Source organism: Cucurbita moschata, unplaced genomic scaffold (genome assembly GCF_002738365.1).
Source record: "Cucurbita moschata cultivar Rifu unplaced genomic scaffold, Cmos_1.0 Cmo_Scf00007, whole genome shotgun sequence".
NCBI classification, from domain to species: domain Eukaryota; kingdom Viridiplantae; phylum Streptophyta; class Magnoliopsida; order Cucurbitales; family Cucurbitaceae; genus Cucurbita; species Cucurbita moschata.
The window spans coordinates 1,976,774-1,998,472 of NW_019268523.1; the positions used below are offsets into that span (position 1 = coordinate 1,976,774).

Genomic DNA, 21,699 nt, shown 5'->3' on the forward strand with positions numbered 1-21,699 from the left:
TCTAGCTTGAATCCGTCACTTGACATGGAGGAGCCCATTTAGATCGAGTCATGAGAAAAATTCACTTCACCCCGTCGCCAGATATATACATATTTTTCTTCATTTTTCTCATAAAACTCATAAATTTTATTTAAATATGAAATGATATTTAAATCTAAATCTCATGCAACTAAAACATAATAATTAAAAATTTTATTAAAATATTATTTTTAGCACTTTTGAAGTTATATATATATATTAATAAATATTTTATTTTCACGTTAGCTTTCCACTAATAATTAATGAAGAAAATAAAATATTAGGAATAAAAATGTAATTATTTCTAAAATAAATGAGAGGCTACAGTGTAATCGAAAGCAGAGGATTATTCCCACATAAACGCCCGCGCCTGGTGCGTGCTATATATATCAACAATCAATGAGCGTAACTGAAACTTTTGAATCATTCTGATTTGACGTAATTACCCTTCCCATTTTCAAATCCCCAGAAAGGAACCATTTCCTTTTATTCGTTCTTCCCATTTTCCCTCGCTCCTCCTTCAACTCCGCTGCTTTTCTCTCTTTTTTACTTCCACTATCGCCGTCGCCGGCAACTTTTCGGCTTGAACTATTTTTCTCGCCAGCGCTTTTTAATCCTTTCTCCTTCGAATTAGGAATTTATTGCTCTGCGGAATCTTACTGTTCTTCCCTTGGTAAGTCGCTGACTCTTGTTCTTGTTTTGAAATTGTCGACTAATCATGTAGTATTTCGCGTTAGCTTACTGTTGATTGTTGATTTTGATTATTTGGTGAGGAGTAGTGGTGCGGATTGATTGATAATATGGATGTTGGTACTTTATTTTCAGTTTGAGGAGAAGGAAGGAATCGGAGTTGGAATTTTGTGCGTCTGTTCATATTTTGAGTATAAAACTTCGCTTCGTCTGAAGGCTGGTTGTTTTTGCTTTTGAACGAGCTTTTAGGCCATTAGCTTTTTTCTTTTCTCTGTAATTTTCACAATCGGAGGGCGTGAAAATTAACAGGTTAATGGTTAGCGCCGATTATATGAAATTTCCGAGTTTCCTCGTTTGTAATTCATTTTTCCTTTTATTCTTGCAAATTCTTGTTCGTAGCTTGATTATGGTTGCCTAATTCATTGTATTCTTTTGGATTTTCAGTCAATACATTATTACATAAGAACATTACTTTCAGAATGTGGATTTCTGGAATTTTTTCAGCTTATTTTTTAACTTGTTATTAGGTTTTCTATGAATGTGGATTTCTGGATTTCTGGCATTTTTTCAGATTATATGACATTTCTGCGTATGATGAATGCTTTGCTTCCATGGTTCTTTGTTCCCGTTAAAAGTGAATCCTTTTACCATTTGTGGAAAGCTTAGTAGCGAAGAGCAGGGATCAAGTATCCATAGACTTCACCGGTTATAGTAAATCAGGTGTAGAGTTCACACAATGAAGAAGTTGTTCTTTTTCAGAACTTCAGCACCTAGCCACGGCAGTACTGATGCTTCTCCATCAAAAACAGAAAAACAAGATTTCACAGATAATCCATTTGAAGGTGGGTTGGACAATGTTGCAGGTAGCTAGAAGAGCTTCACTTCCAAATTATGATAGAACAAACCTGATATTGATGAACTGAATGAATGCAGGTACTGGTCTTAGAAGAAGTCGCTCGCTGTCTTCAGCATCATTGCTTGATGGTGGGAAGCATAAAAGTTCTTCTGGTTCAAAGAATAAAAATAGATCTCTGTATGGTAACTTCATTGGTTCTTCAGATCAGCAATGTGAACATTCAAACCGGTAAGGCTTAAACCAGTCATTATTTTAAGAACAAGACGAGAATTTGTTGCCATTCAAGTTAATCCTTCTTGATCGAATGTTCAATGCTTAAAACTGATTTATCTGGCCCATGGTATTGCTAGCTGTCAAACCCCACCATTAAGAAGACAGTGTAGGGCAAAGAAATTGGAGATGCTATATAATGATTATGGAGGTGTACCAGGGAGGTCTTGTTCTGCATCTGCTGCTTCATGCCGAAGTTATTGTGATTCTTCAGGAAATTCTTCCACTTCCTCTAGTAACGTCTCAAGTAAAATCTTGGACCGATATATTGATGATGGTGAGCAACAGGCAGAATCAAGCAAGCCCCAAAAGAGTATTCCTTCAAGAAATCACCCTAGAAATGGTAGTAGGAGGCGCCCCCCACAAGGTCGATGTACGGCACCCACTTCGCCAAAATATGTTATCGATGAGAAGACAACAAGTCAGCCATTTGAAGAATTTCCAAGATCGAATTATCATTTATTTCCTTCGAAGTATGCCGAAAATGGATTGGGGAACGAATCTCCAAGAACCATAGCGAAGAATGTAATTGAGAGACTCTCTCAATCTCATGGGATTCCTACAACAAATCCAATCACTGTCGGAGATATACACGATAGATCCTCTAATGAACGTTATGGTTCTAATGCGAATGTGATTCCCCAGAAAGTCTATTCGGTAAATGAACCGTTTGAAGCCATTAATAGAAATAATGTGGAGGGCTCTGGTGTAGATAGACAAAACTTAAGAAATCATAGTGAAGTGTTAAACCTTGTTGAAACTGAAGAGGATATGGATGTGGAACTCAAGAGGAGAATCAAGGTGGCAAAGGAGAGAGTCATGCTTTTCGGAGAAGAACGCGACCGGGAAAGCTATCTTCAACAGAGGACAGGAGTTTCAGGTTTGATTCAGACAATCAGACACATTAATGAGGAGAAAATGAGCTTAGCACTTGAGATTTTAAGTCTTCTACAGTCCCAAATTACTGAAAGGGCTTCTGCAAAAGAAGAGCTGAGACTGGCAAAGGAAATATTGGATTCTCAAACTAAGAAACTGGACAGAGAAAAGATTGAATTGCAAACAGAACTGGAGAAAGAGCTTGATAGAAGGTCCAGCGACTGGTCATTAAAGCTAGAAAAGTACCAATTGGAAGAACAAAGGCTACGTCAAAGAGTTCGGGAGCTAGCCGAGCAGAATGTATCTCTACAAAGGGAAGTTTCTCTCATTAATGAGAGGGACACAGAGAATAAATGCATAATATCAAATTCAGAGCAGAAGGCTAAGGACCTGACTGTAATGGTAGATAAATTACGGGACGAAAACCAAGTTTTGACTCGGAATCTCTCCAACTTGCAGGATAAGTACAAAACTGCTAAAGAAGATAGAGAATCCTTTAAGAGAAATTTTGAGGAAAAGGATAAGGAATGCAAGGAGTTGTATAAAACGACAACGAGGCTAACGAGGACCTGCTGTGACCAGCAGAAAACAATCAATGGATTGCAGGAACGGTTTACTTGCGAATTAGGGAAGAACACAGAAATCGAAAGGTTCGACAAGCATGTGGCGAAATTGCAGATGGAACAGATAAGGTTAACTGAAGTGGAATTAGGATTGAGAAGGGAATTAGAATCTTGCAGGTTCGAAATCGATTCCCTTCGGCACGAGAATATAAACATATTCAACCGCTTAAAGCACAATGGGAAAGACAATGGTGCTTTAACCATCAAGCTTGATGAGGAAATGTTAGCACGTGTTGATTGTCTACAACGTCAAGGGCTAACATTGTTGAATGAAGGCTCCCAGCTATGTGCAGAATTCTTTGAGTTCATGAAAGAGAGAATGCAGGGAATGGAAGGGGTGAAGAACAATTTGGATGGGCTATATTTGATTGAATCTGAGATGAAAGTTCAAGGACTAAAGCGGGGAACTGAAAGCTTAAAACGAAGTTTAAAGATAGCATCTTCATTATTGTATAAGAAATCCAATCTATACAATGATGAAGATGAGTCGATGCAATTAGATTGTGATGCTTCAGAGGTAATCATTCAACTGAATCTAGTACCGATCATCCCTAATGTCAATTTAGTTTCTTAAAATATTTTTTTTCTCTTGCAGCATGTTGTAAAATATGAGCTTAGAACAGAAAGGTTACTAACGAGTCTGTTGAGAGAGAAGCTTTACTCTAAGGAGCTAGAAATTGAGCAGCTGCAAGCTGAGATTGCAACGGCAGCTAGAGCCAACCACATTCTTAGATGCGAGGTGCAAAGTGCACAAGACAGCATATCCTGCATTACACACAAGCTAAAGGATCAAGAACTCCAGGTAATTCTCCATTTTCATACACAAATAACCTTGGTTTGGTTCCTGTAATGAATGAATGAATCTTTGGGTTTAATAATCCAAATTCGTTACAGATTTTGAAAAGGAATGAGAATGTGAACCGGTTACAAAATGACCTTGAAGAATCGACTACAGAATTGGCAATCATTAAGGGAACTATGCCAAAGATTTCAGAGGAAAGAGATATTATGTGGGACAAAGTGAAACAATACAGTGAAGAGAATATGTTACTAAACTCGGAGGTGAATCTATTGAAAAAGAAGATTGAAACACTTGAGGAAGACATTCTTCTCAGGGAAGGTCAGATTACAATCCTCAAAGACTCCTTGAGAAACAAATCTTTTGACCTTCTTGGTAATATTGAATCCACAGACGAATTTCTCATACGATGATAGCAAGAGAATCAGGCTTTACTATTTTAATTAGATGATCTCACTGTTCATAGTTCATAGTTCATAGTCATTTTTTTCAAGGTGCTGTTCATCTTGCCTCCCTCGTGATTTTTCTTCTATTTTTTCTGGCTCTTTTCAGTTTGAATCTTCTTCTCCACCATTTTTCTTTTTTATTTTGTTTTTGTGATTCGGAGTGTGTAGTGGTTTTAAATGACAATCTGAGGAGTTTCTGTTAGTGATAGATATATATATATATATAGATAGAACCGTGGAGAAGATTCTGAATGTAATTATAATATTTGTGTGTAAGAACCCATCAAATGTTAATATTGTGAACAAAATTTCAAAATACACGATTACTAGCAAATGAAACATTCAATTGATAACGCTATTGATTGGAACTTGAAATCCATAGGTAAGGAGGCAAAGCGATTATGATACCGAGTACAAACACTATTCGTATGACCTCGCAAAGATTGACGAATGCCTCTATTTTCATTCTCATATCACACGAATATATCGAAAACTACAGCAGGGCTTGAGAGTTTGTAAGAAGAATTGAGAAGCGAAAAAAAATGCTCAAAACAAAAGCAAGGTACATAATCTTCAACATCAACACTACCATGGATTAATGTGGACAGGTTAAGAAATACACTACAACGATTTTGATGTTACATATGTTCACCTCTGCTATCATCCTCACCGATACCGTCTCCCCCATGTCTGCAACGGAAACGAGAAAGAGTTCAATCCCATTTTGAAGTTAATCTGAGTTATAATTGAAAAAAATCAAGCAGTAAGGTAACTCCTTACTACTTGTTTGTTCATGGTCAAAACATACCGCCAAGACGAGGTTAGATTTCTAGCTTTTCGATCCAGTTGCAGGTTTTCCAATGCGGCTGAGGTTCTCATAACATCCTCGGGAAGGTCATTCCCATCGTATCGCCAACTGTATTCATCTTTTCGATAACCAGACAAAGAAGATCCTACCCTCCTGCTATCTGAAAAGGCTAAGATCATCACATGAACAGAGAAGAGGAAGCAGATAATTAAATAAGAAAAGGCTACATGACTTACCAGATGCCTGTGAACCAGCACCAGACCTGACATAAACAGACAACAAAGTTAGGGATGACCAAAATGAAGCTATATTATTAGTTCAGACATGTGTTTACCACCTTCCTATCGGAGGTAATCCCCCAACAACAGATGAAGAAGGTCTCCGACTGTTTCGAGACTCGTGACTGGACATTGAATCAGATTCTGAAGTGGTTATTCTCCTTCCAGGACCCCGTGTTTGAGATAAATTCTGATTTTTTATAAGAAATGAGTAAAATGTCAAGAAGTTGCCAGCAAAAACAAATAAAAGAGAAGGAAGATCACTTTTGAAGACCATGGTTAAGGTACAAATGAACAAAAAAAAATACGAACATCTTTCTAACGCATTAATTTGCTAACATCGGTTACAAACAAAAAATATACATGTAAGTAGTTTGCGAACACTTGAGACAGCAGGAGTGTTAAGAAAAATAGCACATCTCAAAAATTAAACTGTTTAGAGATCCAACCAACCTCAAACTTCAAGAATCCCTCAAGAACATCCAAGAGCAACGGTCCACTATCTCCATTTCTGTTAAGATCATATCCGTTTTTAATACTAAATTCCTTCAATTCAGCTTTCCAAGAATCCTTTTGCTGCAGAATTAAAAGACATTAGACTTCATATAACTTTTTGTATCGTTATATTTTTTCGGGTGTTGGAGAACTTGGTGGACATGAAGGGGCAGTGTGCTAGGTTACCATATTGCACTCTGGGAGATAAACTTTTAGAGTGTGGTTTAGCTGAGCCCAATCCAAATATTCACAAATTAGAGCAGTAAGCAGACCCCCTGCAATTAAGATATCAAAATGTGGATAGATAAATTGCATAAGGTGAATCCGTGGATCAAAAAGAACAAAATTTTCATTGAGGGAACCAAACTTTCATAGATTATTTTTTATTTTATTTGTAATCGAACCTGATGGTGAAGCGTGAAGCTGCTTTGCTCGATCATTGCAACTACCAAGTAATGCAGGTGGCAAGCCTTCATCTTTGTCAATAACACGATCCTCTTCTTCAATTGCCTCAAACACACTGGCTCTAAGTTCAGCCTGGCGAAAAAAAGGAGCGGGTGAATGATTTGTTACATGGAAAGGCCAACTGAAGCGGAAAATGTTAGTGAGAATTCAAGACAGAGAACAAAATTGCTTGAATATAAGGAAAGGAATAATAATGGACGCGTATGACAGAAACCAGTCAAACATCCAAGGGCTCCCAGAACACCCATGAATAACGAAAAGTCCAATTCCACCAAGACAACCGAGAGCGCAAAAACCTTGGATCGATTCATATGATATCGCTGAAAACTTGGGAGGATGACTCAAATTTCAAAGTAATTTCATTCCAACTCCAACCAGCTTCAAACTAGAGAGAGCGAGAGTGAAAGAGTGAGAGAGAGAGAGAGAGATTCACTCTCCTCCGTCCTAATTCTTCCTAAATCTGAACGAAGAAACAAAACCCTAGCTTCAACCTACCGCATTCTGAGTCCTGACCGATCAACAGCACAAGCACACCAAAAATCCAAGAAATCCAGTAGAAAGAAAAACAGTGGAAGATCTAATATATGCCGAAAGAGGACAAAATCTGAACGAAAGAACAACATAAAATTCAAGAACGCGATGAAAATTCAAAAGAATTACACGGATCTTGGCGAGGACACCCTTCTTCTCGAGAGTCCGAGTGACGAGAGTCTTCAAGTCCATCATTTCTCTCGTATAATCGTCCATCTTTGTCTACTCCTCGGGCCTTCGCTACGCTGTGACGGTTTTCCTGAGCTCTGCGTGATGGCGGGTAAGAACATCAACTACGGGGAAGTGGGCATGAAAGGGAGCAGAAATAGAAGGTGAAAGCGAAGCATGGCAAAAGAGCGTCAAAATGAATCGAGAAATCGTGATCGTCGCTGTTATGGGAGCCGTGGGCTCCGTTGGAGGCTGCAGTTTCCTCGACGCTCGGCTAACCTGGGTCATTCCTCCTTAGTCATTTGAGCCGTGGGCCTCAAGCCCATTCCTCCTTAGTATTTTGGGCCGTGGGCCTCAAGCCCATTCCAACCTAGTCATTTGGGCCGTGGGCCTCAAGCCCACTACTACAATTCCTTTTTTCTTTTTTTTTTTAGGTATATTCAACCATTCATTTAAATTTTCATAGCATTAATTCAGTACAACTCCAAATTTGAAAGTTTATGTTAAAAATTTGAAAATTTTAGTGCCTAAATTATAAGTTTATGTTAAAAAAATAAAAAATGTTACCAATTAACTTTATAATTTAAAAGATGTGAGACTAAAAAACAATCATAAACTTAAAATTTAGTCAAAATAATAACGACGGTATGGAATAAAAGACAATAATTTTCAATCTTAGAAAAAAAGTATAATGACTTGTACCCATAATCTAGATTAGAATTCGAAACCTATGTGTCTCGATATTCTCGTGCACGGTCATGTTAATTACTCGTCGCTTCTAAGAGCAAAAATTATCCCCACATATTAGCACAAATAACTTCAGTATATTTTGTAATCGCTCAAATGGATCTTATAAAATTTCTTAACGGGTCATTTAACATAAAATTGTTAAGAGTAAAACACGTGTAATCTTGGAATTCTTACCGATCGAGCAACCAAAAATGAATGTGCACCTTATGGATATAAATAAAACTTTTTTTTTTTTTTGTGCGTTTCTTAGTTATCTTATTTTTAAGATTATTATCATTTTAATACATTTACCCCTCTCTAATTTACCATAAAATTACAAATAATAATAATATTAATAATAATAATAATTATTATTATTATTATTAGTTTTCATGCATTAACCGTCATATCACATGATTAATGATGTCAATAATGTCAAATAAATATTTTAAACTTAATATATCGATAGTCACATTAATTTTTATGTCTCTAATTTGTCTGATTAATTTTTTTTTTAACATAAAACATTTTTATTGGTACAATTTAAAAATCATTAAATCACTACAAGATCAAAAAGATTCGATATGCTCGTTGTTTAGCATAATGGAATAAAGTGTAAAGGAAGAAAAACCTCAAATGATAAATGAAATAAAGCACAATTATTCATTTTATTTTATTTTTTTAGTTCCATTAATCTTTATTCTTTCGCATGCGTTTTCTTTGTAATATTTAATGTAAACAACTTTTAAAACACAATTTATATTCTTAGTATATCAATGAATGTCACGCTTTTAATTATTTTTTGTTTTACACCATCTTTTTTATTAACAATTTTAGTTAATTGTATTAATATTTAAACTAAATAAAAAGAAAATAATTGAGTGTTTAAAATTAAAACTTTTATTAATTTGTTAATTATTATTTTATTTTTTTTAAAACATGTTTTTTTTTGTTGATCATTTATGCTTATTATTGTTCTTTGTTACAAATCATTTACTTAAAAATAATTACGAATATTAACTACTAAATAAACTCAAACAGCTAAAATTTAAATTATATTAATATATTTGTTAATAAAAAATAAAAATTACAAACTAAATACAATTAATTATTTAAGGTTAACTAGTGTAATAAAATTATTAAATTAATTATGAGAACTAAAAAATATTATTTATTTATATAAAATTCTAATTACATCTCTTTCATTTTATTTTGAATAACTCAATTGCTTACAAAATTAATATAATGAACTATTTAATTATAAAGAATAAATATTTATTTAATTTATTTTGACAAAAAAAATTATTAAATTAATTATTTACCAAAATGTATTATAATCATAATTAATTAATTAATTAAGTAATATTAAATAATATAATAAAATAGTGGGGGAGTAATGATCCGAGCCATGTGGTTCTTGGCCGTCCTTATAAAAACCGGCGGCTCCAACCTCTGTAACTCATAAAGACATAAACCCATTTTGGTTCTTGTTGTTCGTCAATGGCGCCCGTAGACCCACACTCTTACACTGATTCTTCCCACCCTCTAACTGTCCACATTTCCCTCTCTCTGTTCTTCGATTTTCCTTCCACCACCATTCATGCTTCTGCCCTAATTTCTCTCTCGACTTCGCACTCTGGTCCTCTCTCCCTCGATGCTCGTTCTCTTATCATTCACTCCGTTCTTGACCCTCAGTCACAGGCTCCGATTCCGTTCTCAATTTCTCCTCCCGATTCCATCAAAGGTTCTCTTGTCTCCGTTTCGCTCTCTGGTCAGTCCTCTTTTCTTGTGATTTACAGTACTGCTCCTTCATGCTCGGCTTTGCAATGGATGACTCCTCCCCAGACTTTCAACAAGACGCATCCGTTTGTTTACACACAGTGTCAGGCTATTCATGCTCGTTCGATTTTCCCCTGCCAGGACACTCCAGCGGCGCGTGTGTGTTTCTCTGCGCGTTTGAATATTCCCCGTCAACTATCGGCGGTGATGGCCGCGCGGAGTGTGGAGCGTCGCCCGCCGGGTGCTGGTGAGGGTTCGATGTTGGGCGGAGGGGTTGATTTGCTATGGAGCGGAGAAGGGAGAGTGGTGGAGGAGTTTGTGATGGAGCAGCCGATTCCGCCGTATTTGTTCGCTTTTGCCGTTGGAGAGATTGCGTTCAAGGAAGTGGGACCGAGGACTAGGGTTTATGCGGAATCGGTGCCGTCGGTGCTCGATGCTGCAGCGAGAGAATTTGCAGGGACAGAGGACATGATGAGGCAAGGTGAGAAGTTATTTGGACCGTACGATTGGGAGCGATTTGATCTGCTAGTGTTACCTCCGAGCTTTCCTTACGGTGGGATGGAAAATCCGAAGATGGTGTTCTTGACACCGACGGTGATAAAGGGGGATTCTACGGGGGCGCATGTGGTTGCTCATGAGCTTGCTCATAGCTGGACTGGGAACCTCATCACTAACAAAAACAACGAACATTTTTGGTTGAACGAGGTACCGTACTTCTGCCATGAATTGTACATTTTCTTTTTTGTTTGCTAATTTCGTTGCAATTTTAGCCAAATCAACTCGGATTTGTTCTGTTCTGTGCTAATCACTGATGATAAGATTCTAGCAAGAAGTGATTTGTGTTTGATTTTAGTGTCTGGTTCGATTATCATGGTACCCTAACTGAGGTTTTAGAGATTTAGAGTTAGATGATCGCATTATTCACTGTCTTGCCATTTCTTAGCGAAGAAGGTTTGGGAGAATATGGTCAAACTATGTGAGTTTAAGGAAACTCAATTTTGTTCTTGTGATAATTTTGGATGGATAGATCAGAAAATCCTAGTTTTGGGTATATACGTTTATGGTAAAAGGATTCAACTCTCCCCATAAGGTTAGAATGTAACGGCCCAACTCCACCACTAGCAAATATTGTCTGTTTTGACCCGTTACATATTGCTGTCAGCCTCACGATTTTAAAACGTGTTGGGTAAGAAGAGGAAGAGGTTTCCACACCCTTATAAGAAATGCTTCCTTCCCCTCTTCAATCAACGTGAGACTCACATAGAAGAACTCTATCACGTTGTTTTGACTATTAAGAGGCCTTTTTATTCCTCTTTCCTTCTTCTAATGGAAGTTTACTTTCTTCACGGATGGCCACAGGGTTTTACAACATATGCAGAAAGGAGAATTGTTGAGGTTGTGCAAGGGGAGGATGCAGCTACTCTCAATATTGGAATTGGTTGGAACGGTTGGAAAGATGATGTTGAAAGATTTAAGGATAATCTGGAATTTACGAAGCTAAAGACGAATCAAGAGGGCGTGGATCCAGATGATGTGTATTCTCAAATACCTTACGAGAAGGGTTTTCAGTTCCTATGGCGTATCGAACGCCAGGTATGTTAAATTTTTTTTTATTCGAATGATATCGAACTTTTATTTTTTAATGTTAGTATTTGTCCTGATATTTCTCCTCTGAATGTTTAGGTGGGCAGGCTCAAATTTGATGAATTCCTGAAGAAATATATCGAAACGTTTAAATTTAAGTCGATTGATACCGAAACGTTTCTTGATTTCTTGAAAGCAAACCTCCCTGGAATTGAGAAAGAAATAGATTTGGAACTGTGGACTGAAGGCACTGGTATCCCTCCAGATGCTTATGAGCCCGTTTCTAATTTGTACACAAAGATCCTGTCGCTAGCTAATGACTTTAAGCTTGGTAAAATGCCGAGGGAAGATGAAACTGCTGATTGGGGAGGGCAAGAATGGGAGCTCTACTTGGAGAATCTGCCTAAATCTGTTGAAGCCTCCCAGGTACTAATTTTTCGGATCAATATGTTTATATATCTCTATGCGTATGACTTCTAAGAAATGATTGAGATGTCTTAACTAACGAACTATGAATGTGTAGATCCAAGCGCTAGATGCCCGTTATAGACTCTCGGAATCAAAGGATTATGAGATCAAAGTTGCATTTCTTCAACTCGCAATTTCGTCAAAGTTCCGAGATTGTTATGTTGAGGTCGAGAAAACTTTGAAGGAAGTTGGGAGAATGAAGTACCTCCGCCCACTCTACAATGCTCTTACACAAGGTTCCGGGATGGAAGAGGATAAGATTTTGGCAAAGAGGATATATTCCGAAGCCCGTGAGAGTTATCACCCGATCGCTCAAAGGGTTGTTGAGGCCATCTTCTCCAAGAACATGTAAGTATTGGAACCTTAATTTGTCACCTACCATTAATGTTTGGAGGAGTCTCTCTAGCATTGTGGTCTAAGCCTCTCCGGCAAACTATTTTCCCAGCTTGTGGAAATCTTAATAACTTTTGAGTACGAAGAGAATGAAAAAAGAGGTGACTTTAAATAGATCTATGGAAGACGACTGCTTAAATACTAACTTCCTAACACCTTTAAATTGATCTATGGAAGAAGACTAAAAGAATGAGTAAAAGTGAAATAGCAATGGAATATCATATTATCACAAAAATTATAAAGTTTAAATACTCACTTTGATCATTGCTCGACTTCTTTGCACTTGTTGAATTTGTATGTCATTCTGCATTTCAGATATTGCATATACCAACAGAACGAATTAGGATGAAAAGAGAGAGATCATTGTTAGGTAGAGCAAAAGGCATTAAGAAGAAATGCATTCGGACTCCAAAATATACTCCACTGCTTCTTCGACGGTATTAACGACCTGCATGAATCGAAGTAGAAACTTGAGAGCGAGTCTTAATTTCATTATGTATCATCAACTTTCTACTTACAAGATCAGCTGGAAACTCGACGTGGTTTTCTTCGCCCCTGAAAACTCCTGTCCTTGTTAAAATAGAAAACCAAGGCCGTCCTGCCTGAAATCACAAATCGATATCGAACGGTAATAGCTGATTTTCCGATGTCGACATATTACAATGCCGATAAGATGATGAAATTATAAGGATAAAAAATGCGAACCTCTCGTGCACCTTTGATGTCTACCACGGGATTGTCACCAATCATATAAAATGTTCTAAAACCATTAAACTCAACATCTTCTTTGTTCACAAAATGATCATCACAGTGAGATGAGAGAATCTGTCTCAACACAGTTTCAACATTCTTAAACACAAGAGGATTTGGTTTCCCGTAAGATACATACTCGAGAGGTCTATGGTGAATCCTGTGAATCAAGATCAAGCTGTTTTAACGAATGCTTAGAATAGTAATAACTGTAACACAAAAGATTAGCTTCTGATTGGCTGCTGTCTGAATGCTATTGAAAAACCAGCAAAAATTATAGAACAGTTTGTGAGTGAATGTAAAGAGAGAATAATCTCACATATGAACCAAAAAGGAAAATGGACCAAAATGTTGACATCTTGTTTTCTGAGTTTTAAGCATCAAATGGAGGAAATTTTGACACAAGATGGGAGCTTTACCTATTAAATATACTTTCTAGTGCAATTTTAAAGGCGCCTATCCCAAGCCGCTTCAAAGGAAATGCAGCCTGCATGAAAAACCAAATCGGTACATTCTCAATTTTGCTGGCAGTTGCAGCCATAAAGCAATGGAGATGCAAGTAAAAGAAATAGCAAACAATTGCATGACACTACTAAGATTGTGACCTTGACAACATGAGCAAGATATATATTCTCGACATTCTCGATAAAAAAAGGTTAGAGATTCGAATCTCCACCTCTATACGTTGAAATGGAGAACTATGTGACCCTTTGTTGGTAGAAACTGCAGGCGTAAGCTAGAACTATTCTAAAACTATTTGTGTTGTTTACATGAGTAATTCATAGCTTAAAGAACCATTGAAACTAACCTGATATTCAAAATCATCTGCAGCAAAATATAAAGGCACTTGATTCCCATTCTCCTGTCCTGGAAGGCCTCCAGATCTTAAAACATCACATAGAACCTAATTCATTCATCAATGAGTTTGAAGCTTTTGCAAGAATGGATATTATCAAGATGTCAGCATCAAGAAGAGGGGCTGAATGCAAAGTTGGATTTCAATCTAATTGCGTTGAATCTGAACCTTAGTGGAAAACCTGGTCAAGGAAGCTCAAAAGGGAAAAGGAAAGATGGGAATCAAACTTACAAAGGAAACAAATCGGCGTTGGTTAAAATTTGGCCTTAAAATCTCGCAATTTCGACAACCGAAAAGGTTGAAAAAAAATTGTTGAAGATAAAATCAATTGATGAGTTGAAGGATATGCAATCAGCAACTCAGCAAGTCAAAGAATAAAAGGGAGAGAATGAATACTTGGATATCCCGGCCCCAATCAACAGGATCACTAACAACAAAAGCTGCCTTCACTCTTTCTGATAACACACTCTGCTTTCTCATCAACTTCTCGGGGTTGCAGGTCGAATCAAAAGCTTGTTGGGATGTCCAGTTCTTGTACTGGGATACAGGATCAATATTCTCAAAGAAGGAAGCGTACTCATCGAGGGAGAAAACTTTTCTGTTAAGGTATAGAAAAAAGCATACATACGTGATCCAACAAGCTCTGAATGAAAATGGACGAAAGTTAAACCAAGAAATATGGCTTAGAGCTTACTTGAAACCATACTCAGACATAACAAGAGCTGGCTGCCCTTTCCCAGTCGCAATAATAAGTTCGTTCTCAAAACTGAGATAAAAGAAATCAGCTAAATACCAACGTTAATAAGAAACATGATGCAAAATATCATTAACAAAACCTTAGTTTATCCAAAATTTGTGAGTTTAAAGCAGGTGGATATAGGAAGAGCTCACAAAACTTATCGGCCAAGTCCCTAAGGTATCTCTTTCAAAGCATCAGTAATTTAGGAGAAGATCCAAAGCTCACTGTGATGTCTCACATTGGTTATGTCTCACATTGGTTGGGGAGGAGAACAAAACAAGGGTGTGGAAACCTTCCCCTAGCAGATGTGTTTTAAAGCCTTGAGGGAAAGCCCAAAGAGGACAATATCTGCTAGCGGTGGATCTGGGCCGTTACACTTACTCTCACCATTTTCATGTTAATCTCAAAACAACCTTCAAATGGTCTTTCATTTTCCTTTTTAGAATGGGGATGAAAAAGGCTATATCACTTCAGAAAGCTAACTATCCATACGAGGAAATCTCCTGCAAGTTAACGTTCTTATTCTTTCATTTTGATGTACAACCTTGTCTACTTCAAAAGTATCGATATTGAGGGGAATAAGAACACTTCAAATATCTATTAAGTTACCTATTCAACAAACTTCTAAAACTTGAGTGACCCTGTACGACCTGCATCAAAGGTGTTGAAAAATGAGAGGTACAATAAAACGCACGAAATTAGTAAATCTATAAGACATTCTACACAAATAACTACCTGAGAAGGCAAGACATTCACTCCTAAAAGTTCACTCAATTCAATGGCACGTTTGGATTCTGGAGTACCGCCTCCTTTATAGGAAGAGGAACAATTTTACCATTATAAGACAGTACTGAATACAATGAAGAAAGGGCCACTCAATATTGAATACGGGAAACTCACCATTGGTCAAGAAAAGAAAAGGAACTTTCAAAGTACCTAAAGAATAAGAGCATCAATTATATCAGATACATAGTCAATTTACAGAACCATGCCCAGAAAACAATGAAGCAAAGCAATATAGATTAATCAGGTAGATGAAAAATCTTGCTGTTCGTCTAGTTTAGCCGTTCCGCAATCAACTAATGGGCGGATTGTTGATAAAGAGTGAAATAAACTGTTGTTCAATTGTTTCCACTAAAAGGTGAAAGGGTGCTCGTGATGGTGTGGAATATAAACCAAGAAAATTGTACTTCGTTAGATAAACCGATACCAGAGGACGTAGAATCCGCATATAATCTCTTCAAAGCTTTGCTAGATCCTCCAATAGGACGGTGGCCCCTTAGAACAACTCCATCGATGTCAAATGCAATCCCAAACGAAGAACTGTAATCGTAAGCTATTTTCACTTCTCGATCATCATTATCAACAGCAATAAATGGTAAATTTCATCTTTCTAATCAACAAATAAATAAAACACGGTCAATTTCTATGAAAATGGAGGGAAAAAAAAAGAAAACGGGACTGGAATTTGTCCCTAAATCCTATGAAAATCCTGTGATAATCCTTTACAACGCTTAAAGTAGCTAACCAAAGAATCAACTAAAATGCGGAGAATTCAGAGTAAGATTAAGACGACAAACCGTTCTAGTCGAGATTGAATCGGAGAGAAGGAATAGAAACCAGCAGAAGCCTGAGATTGAAACGAACGAATATTTCCTTGAGAAACTCGGAAGACAGTAAGAATTTTCATCTCATTTCCCCGCAACAGCCCCCCTCGCCGAGTTCTGTTGCCTACGACTGCGAGTGGCGCGCGCCACATGAGCGACCAGTGGTCTATGTTTTATGATAGATTTCAATGGCATGAAATATCAATTGTTGGTAAAAATTAATTTGTGATCTAAAAACAAAAGTTTAAAAAACATTAAAATTTTATTTTTTGTTTTTCAAATATGTTCTTTTCCGTAATTTCATTTTAAATCATTATTCAAAAATCTGTTTAATAAACACAATTATAAACCATAAAACTACTTGCAGATTTTTCAAAATAAATTATTATTCATTTATTCATTAAAATATTTTATGAGCTAGGTTTAGGCTATTACAAATAGTATCAGACACATGTGAGCTGGATTTGAGCTATTACAAATAGTATAAGACACATGTGAGTTAGATTTGGATTATTACAAAGATACATGTGAGTTAGGTTGAGTTATTACAAAAAGTATCAGACACATGACACATGTGAGCTGAATTTGGACTATTAAAAATCAACTTACATGACAATACCACATCACGATTTCAATTTTAAAAATCATTGCAAAACAAAACAATTAAATCACGTAATTGTAAATAAACTAAAAAATTAAAAAATTTAAATCATTAAACGACGATTTTAAATTTCCTCGTCAGTATGACGACGGCGACGGCGAAGGCGACTGCAACGGCGACGGGGCAGATGCAGGTGTAATGGAAGAAGGCTCAAACGTGTTGTCAGAAATTGGAACACTGGGCTCATCTTTAGTCTTATAATGCGGCATTCCGACGAAAAACATTTTATCGTCCCCCGACGATTCTTTGACCCTATAAAGCGGCATTCCGACCGAATACACTTTGTCGTTTCCCGATGAGTCCATTCCGTTTAGGTTACCACCGGCGGCCGTGGCGATCGTCGGAATGGAGCATAGAATTAGACCTACCAGCAGCGCGGAGGCGACTGTGGCCCTCGATGGAGACTTGTTGAAGAGAACCGCCATGGCCGGTGATCGATCGGATCCGTTAAATTGGTTGAGAGGATACAGTTATTTTGAAGACCCGTTTATTGCCTTGTTATTGTTCTGTCATTTAGTTTCCTTTTTATATGAAACTTGGGGATGGAATTAGTGGTGGGAAATAATTTATATTTTTGGTTTAGAAAAATATAGAAATAGAAAATTATATTTTTAGTTAATGGTTTGGAATTGGAGGTTTTTAGTCAAAGCGGGGGAAATGAAGAATATATATATATATATATATAATAATCATGAATTAATTGATATATTTTGGAGATATTTTTACTTAAAATCAGCTCATGATAATTACTACACGAGTATGAGTAAGATCTGGATTATTTTGTTGATCGAATATCTCAAGGTAAAAACACTTGTTTGAGATTCGAATCACTTCACAAGCAACATCGATCATGTCTACATTGAATGATTCTTCTGGGTCAAATATCTCAAGCCAATAACACTGGTTAAAGATTCGAATCACTCCATAAACAATATTGATCATGTCAAGCTTTAGTGATTCTACATGCAACCTAAATTACATAGTCATTGGTTAAAAGGAAAGTATACTACGTTTTTCAAGTCTATTTACAAATACAACATACATAACTTTATATAACCTCAAAATTAAACTAGGCATTCCAAGAGCTTTAACATTCTTACTCTATGACCATAATTAACGGTTATGTAAATGTAACCTAAAGTAAATAAAAAGTCTTAAAATATATTAATGAAATACCATAACTCTAAATTACTCTAGATTGTAATCCACCCCAAATTTATTATAATGAAACTTTATTATGACATTAATTGAAATATCTTTTGATAATTTCAACAGTGTTTTCTTCACATCTTTATTTAAAGTATATTGTATGATTGATGTCTCTTAGTTTATATAAAAAATTTATCACGTTATTATTTATAAATTAGTATAAAACATTAAACAATATTAATATCAATTTATGTATTTAAATTAATAATTGTATCAAGTTAAACAGAGAGAATCTTTATAAATTAATAGAAAACGCTAAACAATATTGATAAAATGCTACTATTTATTTAATTACTACTTATTTTAAAGTAAGCTGTTCCACTTATTAAAATATATAATTTTAATCGGTATAATTATTGATTTTATTTTAAAATATAATTCTAAAAAATTGGGAGTACATATTGATATTCGCTATAAGAAAAATTACCCAGGGAAAAATGATTTTAGAAAAAAAAAAAAAAAAGGAAAAAAAAGCAAGTCATCTCGTGGGCCCGGATCCAAACCAAAGCCCAAAAAAGCGATGTAAAACATGGTCCAACAAAGCGGTATAAAACGTGGCCCAACCACTCTCGCGCGTGTTCTTCAATCCCTCGTTTCGGTACTCAGTTCCACAATTCACACCGTCTCTCCGTCTGTGCTCCACTGCCGACGATCACTTTCTCTCCATTTGCCGGCGGAACTGTTAGTGCCTAAACTGCTGGTGCTGCTAAACCCTAGTTTTCCACTCTTCTACCGTCGCGGTCTTTTTCTCTCTCATGTGAGCACCATCATTCGTATCGCCAGCAGAATAATTCAACGGTACATGGTTCTTATTCGCTTTCTTTCTGAAAGAGGCTAGGTTTTGATCATGGATTAGCTTACCATTTCGTTTTTGGACACTTTTTTTTTCGATTACGGTCTTGGATGACAGAAATGTCGTTGAATTTTTTCGTTTCTTCGTGGGGTACTTTTGAATGCATCGTTCGTATGGGATTATTGCTGTATTGATCAAGAGCATACGTCCTCTGTTTGACTTAATTACAATTTTAAGCCTTGGTCTATTGAACCCTTTGCAATCTCAATCCTCACCTTCGGCTCTCCTCTTCATTCTCCCTCGCTGCCAATCTCTATTCTTTATCGGATAGCAGAATCTTATAATCCCCGAGAATCGCTACTCCCTTTCCCGACTTCTCCTGGATCGTCCCTCTACTTTAATCTCATTCACTCGGGCCGTTTGCTTCAAGGTTTAAATGTTTTTTTTTTTAAGAATATTTTGCAAGTTAAGGTTGCTCAACTCGAAGGATGAATTTAAAAAAAAAAAAAGAAAAAAAAAGTCATTCATTCATTAATACTACTTGTATTTGCTGAATCTTTCCATCTCTCTCAGTTAAAAAACGCTGTTTAAATCTAAAAAAATTGTGTTTATCAATCCATATCCACTTTCTTCTAGCTCCAGCATTCGATAAAAACCAATTTCTTATGAAGTAATCAATTTAGATTTCATCGAGAAATAACTAGAAAGCCTTACGAAAATGTTTTCTTGGGGTTCCTTATTCTCTTGAGCTTCCTGGGTTCTACTCGGCGTATTGGGTTCTACTCCACTGCAAATCTTCACTTTCCCTGAGCTTCCTGGTGTAACTTTAATTATATAATCTGGCTACGAGCCATTATTGTCTACCCTTCTATCGTTGTCTTCCTCTCGTGTAAGCACCATCATTTCTACCATCCAAGGACTTGGTGGGGTTGGGTTGGGGGAAAAATTGAAACTGCCCATGTTGGTGAATTATGATAATTATGTGATTTACCTTTCAATTTATGCACTCCATTTTTCTTGTCCAACTCTCTAAACGTGTTCTTTCAATTGGCCATGCTTTATTATATGTCAGTAAATCCTTTCTATCAAAAAGTATTTGTCATTAAGAACCGAGCAGTTGGCAGATTTATATCAAGTAACTTGTAAAGTGGTAGTTATCTTTATATCTATTAGTTTATTGCAACACAGGACATGGACCATCATGAAGATGATGGCCGCCCAGTGAGTGAAAGTCAGCCCAAGAGGGATGATGAGGTAAGATTGATGTACAAGTTCAATTGTTCTCATTTAGTTCTATTAGCTTTTTATTTATTCCATTCATTTACACTGCAACTGCCTCATAAGTAATTGGATATTGTGGTATTTATGGTTTGTAACTTCATCCTCACAACCCTGCTACTTGTAGGAAACTGCTGCTCGCCAGGAAGAAATTAAAAAGTCATTTGAGGCTAAAATGGCTCTACGACAAAGTAATCTGAATCCAGAGAGGCCTGGTTAGTGAATTATCTGTAGCATTTTTTTATGATCATGTTATTATTTGAGTTAGATGGTAATTCTAAATTTTTACTTCGCGAATGAAGTGTTTAATATCATGGCTTCAAGTGAACTGAATTGAGAGTCGATCGCCCATCCTAGAGTTCCTTTTGTAGGCTCACCACCCCTTCATGAATGAGGGCAGGATTATTCCAGAAAATTGAAGGTTTTGTGACCTCTGCCATTGAATTTATGGTATTTTGCAATTTGACTATGGTGAAAGTGTAGCTTTGTTAATGGTCTCATGAAGCTATTCAAGAGCCTTGTTGTAGTTGGTGATGTTGGTTTAATGGTACTTCTGATGATGAAACTTTATGGTTTCGGCATTGTTGAATGGCTCAAGAGTCATAAGGGAGATTGGGCAAGGAGAAAGTCTGCAGCCGCAAAAATGTCCAGATCCTAATGCTTAAGAAATTGTTGATGTTAGGTTTTTCCTGCTAAAAATCCAAAGTTGCATTGTCAATAATCTCTCTCTCTCTCTCTAATTGACGACAATATCGATCAACTTCAGCCGTTTCATGTGTTATTGCTAGTTTCTTGATGATTAAAAGGCATGCTGAACACATACTTTATCAATAAGATGGCTCTTGAGCCTCAATCACTTTGGGCTCATCCTTGTTGACAGTTTTATGTGGGTAAGGTAAAACTTGGGTAGAAGTGGATGAAATGAATAAAGGGGTGGTGCTAAAATTTCTATCTTGCTTGATGGAATATTTAAGGGGTGAATAATTGAAGATAGGCTTGTCGAAGTGCTTGGTAGATTGGTTGACTGTGGAATTCTTGGGGACGTGTCCTTAAGAATCTACCTTCTATTTTAGTTTGAAGGATTTAGTGGTGGCTCTTCTGTTGGGGAAGGACATATTACTGTGGAGGAATAGCTACCAACTTTATAGAACTTTGGGACGTATCGTAACTTTATCTGCCATTTGGTGGTTGTGATAAAAACTCATTTGTAATGATACCCCTCGCTGATCATTACGAAGACCAACTCAAAGGAGTTTTTTTTTATTTATTTTTGTAGGTTTTGGACTTTGGAGGATGCCTTTGCTTCCCTCATTGTACTTCCTTTTTTGTTTTTTCATCTCACTTTGTCCTTCCATTTTTGATAACGGAACTAATTTTATAGTAAGCATAAGTTGCTCTTTCTACTTCAGAAGAGACAATGTTCAGTTAATTCAACATTTTGTCTGATGGAGAATGGTTTAATAAATGACAACTTTGAGGAAAGTGAAGAGATTTTTTTTTTTTTTTTTTTTTTTTTTTTTTTCACCAAAT

The 21,699-nt window shown here is 36.5% G+C and overlaps 5 protein-coding genes across 10 annotated transcripts in view; 3 read left to right on the forward strand and 2 right to left on the reverse strand.

Annotated features, from left to right (window-relative positions):
• The first annotated feature begins 452 nt into the window (after window positions 1–452).
• Window positions 453–5,111, forward strand: LOC111444925 (myosin-9-like). 6 transcript variants are annotated; one of them, XM_023083064.1, is made up of 7 exons: window positions 453–691; window positions 844–1,017; window positions 1,280–1,571; window positions 1,642–1,792; window positions 1,915–3,850; window positions 3,929–4,135; window positions 4,228–5,111. In XM_023083064.1, exons 3-7 carry the CDS (start codon window positions 1,445–1,447, stop codon window positions 4,543–4,545), a joined length of 2,739 nt encoding a protein of 912 aa, XP_022938832.1. In that variant the 5' UTR covers window positions 453–691; window positions 844–1,017; window positions 1,280–1,444; the 3' UTR covers window positions 4,546–5,111. The 6 variants fall into 6 exon arrangements, with proteins under 6 accessions (XP_022938832.1, XP_022938830.1, XP_022938835.1 ...); XM_023083062.1 differs by lacking the exon at window positions 844–1,017; XM_023083067.1 differs by lacking the exon at window positions 844–1,017 and having other exon boundaries at window positions 1,280–1,550.
• Window positions 5,008–7,524, reverse strand: LOC111444928 (protein TONNEAU 1b-like). Its single transcript, XM_023083070.1, has 8 exons — window positions 7,285–7,524; window positions 6,564–6,696; window positions 6,346–6,434; window positions 6,118–6,240; window positions 5,724–5,854; window positions 5,623–5,648; window positions 5,387–5,546; window positions 5,008–5,268 (listed from the first exon to the last, which is right to left on the reverse strand). Exons 1-8 carry the CDS (start codon window positions 7,369–7,371, stop codon window positions 5,217–5,219), a joined length of 801 nt encoding a protein of 266 aa, XP_022938838.1. The 5' UTR covers window positions 7,372–7,524; the 3' UTR covers window positions 5,008–5,216.
• Window positions 7,525–9,476: 1,952 nt separating this feature from the next.
• Window positions 9,477–12,390, forward strand: LOC111444926 (leukotriene A-4 hydrolase homolog). The gene is made up of 4 exons (XM_023083068.1): window positions 9,477–10,536; window positions 11,191–11,424; window positions 11,515–11,841; window positions 11,939–12,390. Exons 1-4 carry the CDS (start codon window positions 9,553–9,555, stop codon window positions 12,233–12,235), a joined length of 1,842 nt encoding a protein of 613 aa, XP_022938836.1. The 5' UTR covers window positions 9,477–9,552; the 3' UTR covers window positions 12,236–12,390.
• Window positions 12,391–12,515: 125 nt separating this feature from the next.
• LOC111444927 (uncharacterized protein YKR070W-like) lies at window positions 12,516–16,395 on the reverse strand. Its single transcript, XM_023083069.1, has 12 exons — window positions 16,202–16,395; window positions 15,832–15,944; window positions 15,522–15,557; window positions 15,357–15,430; window positions 15,231–15,271; window positions 14,577–14,648; window positions 14,279–14,480; window positions 13,835–13,930; window positions 13,446–13,513; window positions 12,982–13,186; window positions 12,795–12,878; window positions 12,516–12,724 (listed from the first exon to the last, which is right to left on the reverse strand). Exons 1-12 carry the CDS (start codon window positions 16,378–16,380, stop codon window positions 12,662–12,664), a joined length of 1,233 nt encoding a protein of 410 aa, XP_022938837.1. The 5' UTR covers window positions 16,381–16,395; the 3' UTR covers window positions 12,516–12,661.
• A 2,273-nt stretch (window positions 16,396–18,668) lies between these two features.
• LOC111445073 (regulator of nonsense transcripts UPF2-like) overlaps window positions 18,669–21,699 on the forward strand; it is a 16,239-nt gene continuing 13,208 nt past the window's right edge. The window contains exons 1-3 of the mRNA XM_023083293.1: window positions 18,669–18,896; window positions 20,080–20,145; window positions 20,297–20,384. Of these exons, the coding sequence (XP_022939061.1) occupies window positions 20,083–20,145; window positions 20,297–20,384 (151 nt within the window). The 5' untranslated portion in view covers window positions 18,669–18,896; window positions 20,080–20,082. The remainder of the gene's footprint in view (window positions 18,897–20,079; window positions 20,146–20,296; window positions 20,385–21,699) is intronic.

Bases quoted from the DNA above. Each gene is read 5' to 3' on its own strand.
- LOC111444925 (XM_023083064.1), top strand. From the start codon at position 1,445: ATGAAGAAGTTGTTCTTTTTCAGAACTTCAGCACCTAGCCACGGCAGT. The intron at 1,793-1,914 runs GTAAGGCTTAAA...TGGTATTGCTAG, and splicing joins CAATGTGAACATTCAAACCG to CTGTCAAACCCCACCATTAA. The intron at 3,851-3,928 runs GTAATCATTCAA...TTTCTCTTGCAG, and splicing joins TAGATTGTGATGCTTCAGAG to CATGTTGTAAAATATGAGCT.
- LOC111444927 (XM_023083069.1), bottom strand. From the start codon at position 16,380: ATGTGGCGCGCGCCACTCGCAGTCGTAGGCAACAGAACTCGGCGAGGG. The intron at 14,649-15,230 runs GTAACTTAATAG...CTTTTATCTCAG, and splicing joins TTTAGAAGTTTGTTGAATAG to TTTTGAGAACGAACTTATTA. The intron at 13,514-13,834 runs GTTAGTTTCAAT...TTTTTCATGCAG, and splicing joins CAGATGATTTTGAATATCAG to GCTGCATTTCCTTTGAAGCG.
- LOC111444928 (XM_023083070.1), bottom strand. From the start codon at position 7,371: ATGGACGATTATACGAGAGAAATGATGGACTTGAAGACTCTCGTCACT. The intron at 5,855-6,117 runs GTTGGTTGGATC...ATAAAAAATCAG, and splicing joins AGGGATTCTTGAAGTTTGAG to AATTTATCTCAAACACGGGG. The intron at 5,649-5,723 runs GTGGTAAACACA...TGTTTATGTCAG, and splicing joins GGATTACCTCCGATAGGAAG to GTCTGGTGCTGGTTCACAGG.
- LOC111444926 (XM_023083068.1), top strand. From the start codon at position 9,553: ATGGCGCCCGTAGACCCACACTCTTACACTGATTCTTCCCACCCTCTA. The intron at 11,425-11,514 runs GTATGTTAAATT...CTGAATGTTTAG, and splicing joins TATGGCGTATCGAACGCCAG to GTGGGCAGGCTCAAATTTGA. The intron at 11,842-11,938 runs GTACTAATTTTT...ATGAATGTGTAG, and splicing joins AATCTGTTGAAGCCTCCCAG to ATCCAAGCGCTAGATGCCCG.